This window comes from Gossypium hirsutum, chromosome D10 (genome assembly GCF_007990345.1).
Source record: "Gossypium hirsutum isolate 1008001.06 chromosome D10, Gossypium_hirsutum_v2.1, whole genome shotgun sequence".
Classification (NCBI taxonomy): Eukaryota; Viridiplantae; Streptophyta; class Magnoliopsida; order Malvales; family Malvaceae; genus Gossypium; species Gossypium hirsutum.
This window is the reverse complement of record NC_053446.1, coordinates 3,250,180-3,264,059: the sequence shown is the minus strand read 5'-3', so window position 1 is coordinate 3,264,059 and position 13,880 is coordinate 3,250,180. Positions and strand designations below refer to the sequence as shown.

The 13,880-nt window shown below is 33.2% G+C and overlaps 3 protein-coding genes across 5 annotated transcripts; 2 read left to right on the top strand and 1 right to left on the bottom strand.

Moving 5' to 3' along the window:
• On the top strand, nt 1–564 carry LOC107911088 (abscisic acid receptor PYL11; the record flags this gene model as incomplete). Its single annotated transcript, XM_016838978.2, has 1 exon — nt 1–564. A coding segment is annotated over one exon (507 nt), but the record flags the coding sequence as incomplete, so codon positions are not given.
• A 3,573-nt stretch (nt 565–4,137) lies between these two features.
• LOC107913156 (uncharacterized) lies at nt 4,138–7,779 on the top strand. Its single transcript, XM_041102820.1, has 4 exons — nt 4,138–4,413; nt 4,872–5,991; nt 6,071–7,237; nt 7,327–7,779. The coding sequence occupies exons 2-4, from the start codon at nt 4,978–4,980 to the stop codon at nt 7,363–7,365; spliced, it is 2,220 nt and encodes a 739-aa protein (XP_040958754.1). The 5' UTR covers nt 4,138–4,413; nt 4,872–4,977; the 3' UTR covers nt 7,366–7,779.
• A 155-nt stretch (nt 7,780–7,934) lies between these two features.
• LOC107913157 (putative MYB transcription factor) lies at nt 7,935–13,222 on the bottom strand. Of its 3 annotated transcripts, XM_016841631.2 has the most exons (8): nt 12,994–13,222; nt 12,466–12,536; nt 11,188–11,510; nt 11,019–11,095; nt 10,890–10,926; nt 8,675–8,864; nt 8,291–8,579; nt 7,935–8,215 (listed from the first exon to the last, which is right to left on the bottom strand). In XM_016841631.2, exons 3-8 carry the CDS (start codon nt 11,495–11,497, stop codon nt 8,069–8,071), a joined length of 1,050 nt encoding a protein of 349 aa, XP_016697120.1. In that variant the 5' UTR covers nt 11,498–11,510; nt 12,466–12,536; nt 12,994–13,222; the 3' UTR covers nt 7,935–8,068. The 3 variants fall into 3 exon arrangements, with proteins under 3 accessions (XP_016697120.1, XP_016697121.1, XP_016697122.1); XM_016841632.2 differs by lacking the exon at nt 12,466–12,536; XM_016841633.2 differs by lacking the exons at nt 12,466–12,536; nt 12,994–13,222 and having other exon boundaries at nt 11,188–11,738.
• Nucleotides 13,223–13,880: the final 658 nt, after the last annotated feature.

Here is a 13,880-nt window from a genome sequence, read left to right as displayed (position 1 = left end):
AAACCCAATATCACACACTCTTGGTTTATCACGAACCAATGCGGTTCAAGCTTGGTTCAATCCATAGATGCACCGCTTCCTCTAGTATGGTCCATACTCCGCCGCTTCGACAACCCACAAGCTTACAAACAGTTCGTCAAGAGCTGTACGTTGAGTCTCGATGACGGTGGAATAGGGAGTGTACGTGAAGTGATGATCGTGTCGGGGATGCCGGTAGCCATGAGCATGGAGGGGTTGGATCGATTAGATGATGACTTGCATGTTATGATGGTTAGCATTGGTGACCATAAGCTTGTGAATTACCGTTCCACTACTAGTTTGCATGAAATTGGAAGTGAAGAAGAAGGGAATGGCGGGAGAACGGTGGTGCTAGAGTCGTATGTGGTGGATGTCCCAGCGGGGAATAGTAAAGAAGATAGATGTTCGTTTGCTGATATGATAATTGGATGTAATCTTAGGTCTTTAGCTAGGGTAACAGAAGGATTGGCGAATTCAAACAATTTATGACCCTTACTTTTTTCTTTTTCTTGAATAAAGCTTTTCGTATCACTTTTTTTCTCCCTTATTTATTGGAGATGAGCTACAAAATAATAATCTTCTTCCCAATTCTTGAAACCCTTTCATGGGTTCTTTTTGGGGAGGGCGATAGTATGTATGGAGGTGCTATAATTTGATATTTATGCTATAATAAATTGGTCAAATTGTGCTTCTTCTTTTTTCTTTTCTTTTCTTTTTTTGTATAAGGGTGGATTTAGTAGTTGTAGTTTAATTTGATCCATTTTAATTTATGCACTTTTTTAATTATTTAATTTTAATTTTTGTATTTATTTAATTTTTGAAAAATTTGTCCTGATCAAACGGTAATAGATAAATCTGTTTAGTTAAATGCTACTATTAGTCATGTACTATGAATAAAGTTTTAGATTTAGTCCATGTTCTCCATTTAGATCATTTTTAATCGCTATATTTTTCGAAATTTTAATCTTGATGCAAACAATAGTTGTTGAATCTATTAACTGGTTTTTTTTATGAATAACATGTGAAAATAAGAAGTTAAAATGAAATTACACATTTGATAATATATTTCCCGCATCAATTTTTGAAAATAGCATAACTTAACTAATGAATTTAATAGCTACCATTTGGTAAAGACTAAAATTTTAAAATTCTAAAGTACAGGGATTGAAAATCAACAAATTAAAGTACATGGACTAAATCCACAAATTTAAGCTAATAAATTTTAGTAGGTTAAATTGATTTATTTCCCCCTTCTACTTCGCTGCTTTTATATTTTATGACCAAAGCATTTTTCATATTTATTTTACGGTCCATAAAAATTTATATTTTTCAAAGTTTATTACTGTTTCTTTCAACAATATCATCTCTAAAATGTGAATTTGAACTCTCTGAAATTATAATATATCTTACCACTGTATCCAACATCGATGTTTTAGGAGGCTATCTATTTGTTGATCCAATCAATTCGATTAAAAAATATGAAAAATTCAAAAAATTTAAAACCAGTTCAATTAAATTTTCAACCGACTCAATCGACCTGTACCAATTTTGACTTCAATTGATTCAATATCATTCTCCAAATCGATATGCTAACCGATTTCTAGTGTCACCAGCCGGTCCAGTCCAATTGAAACTTCAAACATTGATTTATTAATTGTTGCCCGGAGTTTATAGACAAACACAACTTGGTGTTTGGGCTTGTCTCAATCTAGGCCCTTGAGCTTGAGGGTTTCTTTTTAGTTTTGGGCTTTACCTCACTCTTCCCTTGATGGGGTTCGCTAGAAGGAAATGATAAATAATATAGAAGGGGGGAGACATGGTAAAGTGGGGATGAGCAGTCCAAAAACATCCCCAGTCCCCACCATGTGCAGTCGGCGGTGATGGATGAGATGGGCTCTACATTCCTCGGCGTGTCACTTGGGGCATTGGAATGAACTCTGGTTACGTAAAATTTCTCAGCTTTTTACCCACACCAAATTCCTTTTGCTTTAGGTAAAAGCACTCACTCCCCCATGGCCCATCCTATATTCACATTCAAAATTGGAATTGATTACACTCTTTCTTTTTCGTACACGTTACAATCTATTTTCTATACTTATTTGGGCAAAAATAACAATAAATTAAATAAAATTGTTAAAAGTTAAAATCCTCTTAAAACCATTAGCCACTTTAGTTTATATTGTTGATGAAAATGGGACATGAAACTCACAAATTCTTTGAGGGCCATGGAAGCAAACAAGCAAAGAAACTTGAAAAAAATGGCCCGTCCCATGTGCAAGAAGAAGCAAACATTTCCACTCTGTTTCTCTCAGCACCTGATCCCGGCCATGGAATATTGATTGTGGTCATATGCAAGATAAATGGCTAACACATGTGTATTTGATCCGCTGATTTAGGCAAATTATAAAGCCACTTTACCCTAATTTCCTTATTACTTAATCATCTCTGTTTAATTTGAAGACAAAAGAACTTTGGGGGTATTGCGTGTTTAATTAAACCAGGGATTCTGGTCTGCCTACTTTATTTGATATCTAATCTACTTTATTTTTTATCTATCAATATATGATAAAAAGATGATTATATCATGCAACTAAATTAATCTAAACCAAATATTAAATTCTATCACATTAAAAAAAAAAGCTGTTAAAATAGTTATTTTATGATCTTTTCTGTTAACCCCACTTGCACCAGCCGAAACCTTTCATTCTTTTTTTTAATTGTGAACCAAAATCTAAACAATTTTTTTCTCAAATTTTTAATACTGATCATTAGTCTTCTATTTAAAATTTCAAAACATAAATTTATTAATAATTTATTCGTTTTATCTACATTTTATCAATAATATAATAAAAAAAAGTTGATTACATCATGCAACCAAATTAAATTAAAATCAAAATATTAAATTGTATCGCATAAAATTAGATTTAAAAGGTTGTTGTTTTGTGTTATAGTCAACGTCGTCGTATCAATTTACCAACCAACCATAATAAAGAAAAATATAAAATTGCTAGAGGAGTAAGCAGTCACGTTTGAAAGGAAAAAGAAGAAAAGTAAAGTAAAGTAAAGTGATTATGATAGGAAAAAGACATGACATAAATAATATAGCCTTAATTTTTATTATTAGCATGTGAGTTTGAATATGTATTATTATTATTTATTTCCGAGAGAAAGAATCTGACTGTGTTTAATTTGAAAGGCTACTTATTTTCTTACAAATTTAATTATGGACAATGATTGATTATAGCTACGTCGACACACTACTCAATTTCAGATACATTGCCGGTTCAATATTAATAATATTTAAATTAAAAAATATTCTTTTTATGTCATATTAAATAACTCAAATTGGATTATTAGTCTAGTACATGCATAGGAAAGATAAGGACGCAGCTACAGGGAAATGTGGGATCTTGGCTCCCAGCTAAACTATCCCTTTAAGTTGTTAAATTATTCTTTTAATAATTTTATTGTTCTGATTATATCTATTTCTTTTACATAATATTTAAAATTATTTATAATTTTTAATTAACTCATAAATAAGAAGATAATACGTTCTAGTATACTAAAATTCACGTCATTTTATATTGATAATAACACCCATACTAATCAAATTAAGGCTTAATCGAATACATTTTTAATTAAACGTGAAATTTATATTTTTATCCTCATAAATTCTAGCCATTTTTGACTTGGATGGAGTATTAAAAAGGACCGTTGGCTTATCAACCATCACAGTTGATACCCTCCTCAACTGTATGCTCGTGACCACACCTTACCATCTTTAACTCTTCAATAATGACTAAAATCCAACCAACATGTTTTCATCTTTGCCCTAAAATCTAAGAAACAGCCATTTCTAACAATATCATGGCTTTAGCTCCATTTTTGTTTCTATTGTTTAATGTAATTTTTCATGCATTTTTCAAAAGTTTTTAGCTTTGACTTGTTCTTAATACTGCAAAAAAAAAAAGAAAAAAAAGAAGAAGAGAGATACTTTTTTCAAGCCATGAAATTTCATCAATGGATTATGGATTACATTTTTAATATAAAAATAGTAAAAAATAGAACCTATATATAAACCACAGAACGAATATAAAATGAAAAATAAAAATAAATTTAAGAAAGGAAATGAAAAAGTCTGTTAAAGTAGAAATAGAATCTACAGTCTCTTAAAATTCTCAAATGCAAAATGCATATACATAGAAAAGAAAGCTCAAGAAAAAAGAAAGCTCAGTACTGTCCAATTTCTCCCTTTCTCTCTCTCTCTCTTAATTTTCTTCACTTTTCTTTATCCTCTCATTCCCTTAACTCTTGCCACCATCTTAGGACAATCCTCAAAGCTCAAAATACCTCAAAGCATCAATCAGCTCATTCATCTCTCCCTTACTGTCACAGGTATTTTTTTTTTTTACGTTCAACATATGTTTATGTTGTTCGAAGTTTGAAGCTTGAAACCAAGACTGGGTGTTTTTTTTTTGTTAAAGATAAAGATTCTTGTTTCTTTTGTTAATCTAGCGATGTTGTTATAACTTATACATGAAGTTTTATTTTTTCTTGTTGGAAAAGGTTGAAATATTTATGGCAGTCTTTTAAGGTTTCTTTTACTGGGATTTAATTTCCTTGGTGATTCCAATAATGGATATGGCAGAGTAGATGAATTCAGATCATGTAATCAATGCGTTTTCATTTTTTTTTCATAGCCTGAAATTTAATGTCGGTGTCTACCGATATCTTATAAATTTACAATCTTTTTTTTTTTTCCTAAAATGGACTTCAAGACAAATCTTTGTATACTGGGTGTTCATTGCAATTAGTCTAGGTTCTTAAAATAATTAGTTTTAGCATATTTACAGGTATTTTGCCATGGTGTTATACTTATGATCCAACATGTATCATCTGCTATGCCATGTTTTGAGTTTTTGAGCTATATTTGGAAGGAAAACTGTTGAATTTCTTGAAATGGAGGAAAGGAAATTGAATTTTAATGCTCCGCTTTTATCGGTGAGGCGATTTTCGGGGACATCTTCATTTCAAGATAGAAATAAGCAGAAGATCATTGAGAATCCTGCCCCTGCTATACGAGATGCTCTCCCCTGGTACAGCTCGGATGCGAGTTTGGATCAAGTAACCGAACCTGTTGCGGTTCCTTTTGTATGGGAACAGATCCCTGGGAAAGCAAAAGGTGGCGTCGAGCACGTGTTCGAGATGGATAAGGAAGCTTCTGGTACTCCGAGGCTTCCGCCAGGACGGGTTTTGCAAGTCGTGAAGCCTCCTGTGGAGAATTACTGTGTGAAGCAGAATATGGCTAGGCCCCAACCTGAAATATATTCCGTGAATGATAATGCGACTAAATTAGACTGCTTGAATGACGGGATGAATGAGAAATGTGTCTCAGAATCTGAAAACGATGATAATGATGATGTTTATTCTGATGCACTTGATACTTTGTCCCCGACAGATTCATTCTCCATGAATTGTAGTATAAGTGGTTTAAGTGGACTAGATGGCCTGGTTGCAAAACCATCAGGAACATTCTCTACCGATCCACAAACTCAGGATTTCATGTTGCGTCGGTTTTTGCCTGCTGCCAAGGCAATGGCCCTGGAGACACCTCAGTATGCTTTAAGGAAACAATCTACGGCACCCGAACAACCTAGAGAGGTTAAGAAATTGGTTGTTGCGGATAGGAAACCTCTTGTTAATCAATACGAGACAGCTATTGTTCCGTATCATAACCAGGATGTAGATGAAGAAGAAACAGATGATGAATCCATTGACTATCAGGATTCTGGCAAGTTATCGAGAAAAGCTTGCGGCTTGTTGCCTCGGTTATGCTTCAAGAACTCTCTGTGCCTCTTAAATCCTGTTCCTGGATTAAAAGCTAGGACCCACTCTTCAATGTCTTCTACTTGCGATGTCGCAAAACCATGCAAAGCTACCTACTTGAAGTCTCACAGCCAAATTGCTGAGAAGGTTAGTATGATTCTTTTCTGGAATTTCGATATTCGGGTACACACTGCTTGTGTGTTGAAAGTATTTAGTATCTTTGCAGAATGCTCGGGATGTTGTTCATGAGGACAAATCAGCTAGGGGAGTTCGATCCCCTCGGCTCCCCATGAACAAATCCGATGGTACATTTGAACCACCTAGGCTCTCCAAGGACAAATCCGATACTGCATTTCAGTCGCCCAGGCTCTCCAAGGACAAACCAGATACTGCATTTCAATCACCCAGGCTCTCGAGGGGCAAACCGAATACTGACGTTCAATCCCCTAGGCTCCCTGAGATAGGGAAAGAGCTGATATGCGTATCAAATCAGTTTAGCAGCTCAAATGACCAGCAGATAGTGAATAAGTCACCTCCCAAAAAGCTTCCAGGTAGTGCTCTCATTTCTCCATATCGTAGGGAGAGACCTCAATCACCGTTCCGTGGAGGGGGCTTTCTTGGCATGCCTAAAGAAGCTGAGAAATACAAAGCTAATATGATGGTTAAGTATACCAGAAGCAATAACAACTCGCAGGAATTAGTACCGTATCAGAGCAGCAGACAAGGCTCAGGTCCTCTAAGCCCTGCAGTTGAGAAAACTTTGTATGTAGATACTGTGAATGAAATGGCAAGTTCAAATTCCAATTCCTCGGATACGAAAGTCCAAATGGATTCCATAGGAAAACATTCAAATACCTCAGAAGTGAACAAAGTGTTGGAAGAACCTGCTACCATGGAATCTCCCCTTCAAGATACAAAAGGCCTTAGTCTCTTGGATGGAAAAGCCATATTGGAATACGAAACCGCAGGGTCAGTCAAATCCAGTCGATCTTCTTTCTCCAACAAACCTGATCTCAGAGGTCAAGCAGAAATGATAGATTGCTTCAAACAGAATGGAGGACTTGATCAAGAATTTAAGTCCTTGCAACGTATAAAAGTCAGAGCTGATGGAAATCTGACCCCTACCGATATTGATGATTCGAAAGCAGCTGATGAAACTAAGGCTGGTTCTGATCACTCTCCTCTTCCACCTCCTTTGCCAAAAACACCATCCGAGTCTTGGCTTTGGCGTGCTCTGCCTTCAACGACATCTAGAAAATCATCTTTACAGCCTTACACCGGTACTCGTTTTAAACCTAAGAAACAAGAACCTAAGGCACCTTCTACTGATACCAAGTGGGAAACAATTGTCAAAACTTCCTACTTGCATCATGATCATGTCCGCTATTCTGAGGTAACCTTTTTCATTCTTTAACAACGATATCCTATTCTCTAATGAGATCTTTTATCTATATGAAATTCTAACATTTGTGTCCATTGCAGGAACTAGTAACCCCTTTTTCTCAGCAATCCAAAACTTGAAAAAACGCTGAGAGCATCACTGCATTCCTTGCACTCACTGCCTTTGTTTCGCAGTTCGGTTCCAACGTGGTCAGAGCTGGTTAAGATTTTGCTGCAGCCTACCATTTTTCTTCTTTCTTCCAAGAGCTTCTCCTTCCACTCTCCTTCCATGGGCAACTGGATTTGTTAGCTCTTGTTATTGTACAAGCTTGTAAGTTGTTCATTTCTTTTTCCCTATACATCACCCATAAGTGCAGGCCGAGGCCGCTGTTATGTCAAAGTCCGATTCGAATCTTTTAATGACCACAAAGATCTCTTTTTTTCCTTTTTTACCTTTTGTACTTGGTTGTGGTGCTTGTCTTGCACTCGGGTCTCAACAGATTGTTGTGAAAAATATATTGGAAAAATAGTAATCAAACTATTGTATATTTTCTATTCTTTGTTCTTTTGGGCTTTTTAAGATCTTTCACCCCCCATAATTTCTCTTGCTTTTTTTTTCCCCTTTGTTAAGCCTTAACCCCATAGGTTTAGATGATCATCATTCCATCATTATTAGTTTCACCATGCATGCATGAACTTGACATCTAATCTTCAAAGCCAAAATCATGAATGTTATTGATGAAAATATACGGCCCACAGTACACAACAAATTGTTAATTACGGCTCACAAACCTTCATATTCATCAAGTATAGGCCAAAAGCACCTCAAACCTTAGCAACATGATTAAGAAAGTGAAAGCTGTGTGCTAATTTCATGTGTTCCTTTACAATGGTTATTCTTCTCTTCATCAAATTTTCCATTTCTTTGGCTTAGTCTTAACTGCAAATCAGGCAACCGTTCCCCGTCCTTGAGCACTTTATCTTGGTTCCACTGCATTTCAAATAAAAAACACATTAATCTATGCTCATTATATATGTAAACAAGTTTAGCAAGCATAACTATCACCTCAAACTCTGTTCTACAGCTACTGAATTTGGTCAAGGGTTCATGCTTGTCTTCATCTGAGCTTGGTCTTTGCCAAAAACAATGTGATTGAGACTGCATGTCCTTGTACATATTTCCATTAACCTTCCATCTGTTACTAATCCTTTCAAAAGGATGCCATCTCTTCTCTTCAAGAAACCTGCTTGCCATTGCTCTAATGGGTCCAGTTCCATGAATTTGGTTTTGAATGTAGAAGCCATTTTCTTGTCCAAAGGCTTTGCTTATGAAAGAATTTGGGAATTGGTGGTGCCTATGCATACAAAGAGAGGGACCATTAAGTATACAAAAATGGTATAGCATTAAATCAAACTTGGGAAATAATTAGTTTCTGGGTTTCATCATCACCTTGGGAAGTTAGCTTTGAAAGTAGTGTTGCTACCATCAAGAGATTCACTGGCTAAAACAATTCCACCATTTTCCATTCTGAAATGTTGTTGTTGATGACGATGATGGGGACTGAGGGTAGTCATGGCCTGACACAACAAGCTCCCAAATTCACCCCTTCCTTGAATTGCTCTTTTACTTTGGCTTAAAACTGAATGACATTAATGCAAATATTGTATGAGTTGAATGTACAATACTATTAAGCTTGAATCTAACTCCTTCCATGTAATAATAATATATGATCTGGTTCACTCTTATTCATGAATTTTGATTCTTTTGGGCATACACTCTATATTTGGATCCTATCTAATACTTTATAACCTAGTTTCTTTTGTTTTACATTTCAGTGTTTTAGAATAAAAATTGGTGTAATTTTAATTGATATTTGTTTTAAGTTGTATTTAATGAAATAAAATAAAATATAAATAAAGGAATTAAAAGAGTTCCAGCTTAGGTCTACCAAATAATAATTTATTATTTTAAAAAGAAAATATGATTTTAATATAGGTTAAATTCTAAGGATAGTCATTATACTTATCGATTTGTGCAGATTTAGTCTCTCTACTTTTATTTGCTCAAAATTGGCCTCCCTACTTTTCGATTGCTCATTTTTAGTCTATCTGTTAACTCTGTTAAAAAACTAGGTGTAATCACAAATTTAACCCTTCAACCTTTACATTGTGTAAAATAGATTTTTTAAAAGATACTGGAGTTGGAAAGTTAGGTTTTTGCGAGCACTGCACTTACAGGAAGTAGACACGAATAAATTTTGTACTCAATAAAATAACGACATGCAAACCTAAAAAGTGAAAAAAAATATTCAGTAAAAGAATTTCTATCTATTTCGAATGTTCCTTAACTGTCTTATAAATCAGATTCAAAGTCCCCTTTAAAATCAAAATTTTCAAATTCATCCAAATCCAAATTCCCACCCAGACCTAACTCCAATTCTAACTTCAGTTATGGTCTTTTGTTTTAAAATATGTATAATAACCACCTAAATAATATCCTATTAATTTTAAAGTAAACCTTAATATAATATTAATCTAACATTAATCTCTAATGATAATCTCATATTTATCTTGATATTACTATGGACACTAAGAAGAAAAGGATTAAAATTGAAACTCTATCTTCCACCTAATCAAATTTTAAAAAATAAACATAGAAAAATTATTTAAAATTTCAATTAGGTATTATTAATTTGTTTACATTTTATAAACAGGAATGTGGATTCAGATATTTCGTTAAAATAATTTAACAATGTTATTGTAAGTGACTTAAGTTGTTAATAATTAAAGTTAAATGATAGAATTTGATTAAATCAATCCATTTAAAAGTTGAGGTTATCTTTAATTTATTGGCTCATATGCGAAACTTTATATATTTTTTAATTTTTCTATAATTTTTTACATTTTAATAATTAAGTAAGAATCAAAAGAGTAGGATCAAATTGACAAAAGTTATAAAGGTTGAGGGACTAAATTTGTGATTGTACAAAATTTTTAATGGAGTTGACTGAAAAAGTTAATGAAGGGACTGAAAATGAGAAAATAGGAAAGTAGAGAAGTTAATTTTGAGCAAATAAAAGTAGAGGAACTAAATCCACACAAGTACATGGGTTATCCTTAAAATTTAACCTTTAATATATGATCGATTCTTGAGGATTCACACATCTTTTAGAGTAGAATTTGAAGCCTTAAAATTGCAACTATCATACTGTCACTTTTACTACTACTGTATGGTAAAAATACCATTGAGGCTTCTAGATTAGGAGTCAAATTGTATTTTTCATTCTTTATTACAAATGGGCAAATTAGTCTTTGTACGATAAATCAAAGAGAAAAATGGTCAATTCTGTTAAAAATATACCCATTTGTACTGTTAAAAACTGTCGTAACTGACAAAAAAACCAGACAAAGACGTGTAGTGTGTATCTCATCTAACTACTTGAACCAATTTTAAACATTAGAAATGGATGAAATTTTTAACAAAAGTACCAGTTCGCTCTTTAACCTAATGTACAGGGATTAATTTATCCACTTTTTGAATAGAAGAGGCAAAATGTAATCTGACTCCTAATATAAAGGACTGTATGATAATTTTACCACTGCCATACTTTCACGTTTACTTTATAAAATGACATGAATAAATAACAAGGAAAAAGGAACTTCACCTTGTCCAGCCTCGTCAAGCTTCTTACTTCTATACATCTGAAAACAAGAATATCATCAATGGATTGAAAACTTGAAACTATTGCAAGCAAATATCAAATCAAAATGGTTCTTCTTTTTTTTTCTTTTACCTGTAAATGACTTTTTACGTGGGCAATGCTGAGTCCCCTCACATTCATCAATTGCAGAACTAACTTTGGAGTTGCTCCTGCAACAAATTAAAATCATTTACAAAAATTTATGATTTTAGAAAAGTTTTCAGAAGTAAAATAAATGATGCTTAATGTTTGATGAACTTACTCTCTTGACCACCAAGCCTTTCAACAGCACGCACGAATGAGTAATGCAGATCAGGAGTCCATCTAAGCCGAGGCAATTTCGACCGTACGTATTGCCTTACTCTTCTTCTATCGTTGCCATTGCCATTGTTATTATTGCTTGAACTCCCTTCAGTTATGTTCTCAATCTCCTCCTCTTCCACACTGGTTTCACCGATACAATCCCTTTCACTCCCAGCTTCGTCATTCAAGTCGAAGGACGAACACTTACGGGACCGGGACGGCATTGCACGCACATCCTCACCTTGTTCTTCATCATGCATCTCTATCATTGCTTGATGAGAACTGGAAAAATGGAGAAAAGGATATTAAAAGGCAAGTGAAACAAATAGCATCATATACCATTGCAATGGCACACAAATTCCTCTATGATCACCATGCAAGAAAATAAAAGAAACAGTCTTGATTTGTGTTTATCAATTATACCCTTAACTGTCAAACCTGTTTACTTAATGCAACATTCATTTGCATAATGGCTAATAAAAAACTTGTTCAAATCTGCAGCTGAATCCGCTCCTACTATTTTGTTACATTTAAACCATCTTTTATGAATAATAAAAGTCATTACTTGCATGCAACCCACCAATTCCAACATTACTTAATAAACTTGGACCCTTGAATTAAACATGCAATGAATCAATAAATTAAAATCTAAGAGATACGGGAGGAAGGTTTCGAGTTTTGAATCCAAGACTTAATGTTAATTTTTTTTAATACAATTGTAATTTGATCACAAATTATTTTTTAAGAAACGGAGAATATGTGATTAATAAATCACAATTTAGAGTAGCAATGATCAGTTGACAAGACAATAAATTTAAATACCAAACCCTGAGCTTTTAAATGATTTAGATGAAGATATAGTTAATGTGTTGTAATATGCAATAATTAGCAACAATTTCCAACATTTGCTGAGTTTTAAAACCTCTCAACTGCACCCCCTATAGGTGATCTAAATAGATGTAATGACATTTTTTTAAGTGATAGGTTTACCTGCACATACTTATTGCAGTGTGCAAAGGGTTTTTAATTATTACAACATTTATGGGACATCAAAATGTGGAACATATATGCCTTCTCTATGAAAAACAACTCTTTCTAGAGCTTGATGAAAAAAAAATTTATTCGGCAAGATCTTATTTTAGATTTCAGTATTTTATTAGGTAAATTCATTATTATTGCTGAAGGGACTAAGGCAGGAGAGAAGAAAATGAGGGTCATATGTCACAGTCACACTTACATATTGATCTAAATCTTTGCTTGAGTGACACTATGAAGCCAACCTTACAGATTTGTGTAATATCTCAGTTTCTGCAAAAATAAAAACAGCTATCTTATGTTAATCTGACAACACAAATGGTATGTTGTGCAAGAAAAAATTTTAGTAGATATTTTCAACTTTGATTTATACGATATGATTATATTATGAAACCCCCCCCCAAAAAAAAAAGGAAAAATAATATGTAAATTTATGTGGAAAATGATAAAATGAAATTATTTCAGAAATGAAGAAGTGGAAAGCAGCTCATCATCACCTGGTAAACATCATCTTTCATTCATTCATTCATTCAAGAACACACTTTCATATTACTTATCCATACCCTAGTTTTAAAATTTAAAGGGAAACAAATAAATCAATCCCCAGACACAGACAAAGAACAACACAATTAACTTACCCTAAAAAGATTTTAATTATAAAAAAATTGAATCAGTTGAACAACAAAGAAACCATGTCTTCTCTTTTTCCCTCAAAGATGCAAATATTTACCATATAGAAGATGAAGATTCCTGAAGCCTATATTCCTCCCAACTTGTTGATCATCAGATTATTCTTCTACTTGAGACTTGGTTTAAGCATATGATATTTCATATATACATAGAGAGAGAGAGAGAGAGATTGGCTTCAAACAAATGGTGAAGAGAGAGAAGGAAAAAGAATCTGGGTAAGGTTTTTCAACTTGGTCTGGGTTTCATTGAACCCTGGTCTTTTAAGTCATCAATATATATATTGTAAGACCTTCATCTATATTTATGGTTTAAAACAAAATAAAAATTAACCAAGTTTAGACACCATCCACTTGTTCTCTTTCTAATGCAAAATAATCAGTCTTTCCCATTATAGATATACATGCCACTGTTGCATACTCATGCCTTTCCTTACTCCTATAGTAGTTTGTCATTATTAGTTTGTGTTTTGGTGTAGTTTCGATATTTTATTATCAACAAAATTATATTTTAAAAATTATCAATTATGTTTAATAACTCAATTAAATGATTATATGATATTTTAAATATATGATAAAAACAAAGAATGTTAAAATTTCATTTCAATCGATATGAGGTGATACACATTGAAAACTAGATATATTGTTCCAGTTTATGTTCCCAACTTCCTAAATTAACACAATATTAATGTTTTTAAAAAAAATTAAAATAATAATTTAGGATCAAAACTAAAAGTTTGTTTTCTCCAAGTTTTCACTTTCTTTGGCGATTAAACTAATTGTTTGACCACTCCTTGTTTCTTTTTTTAACTAACAAAATGGGACATAAATAAAATTACCATTTTTTTGGTAAGAAAATCATATGGGTCATTTCTTCATTAACCCATCAATTTATTCCTACCTAAACAAAGACTTTTTATTTCACAAATTT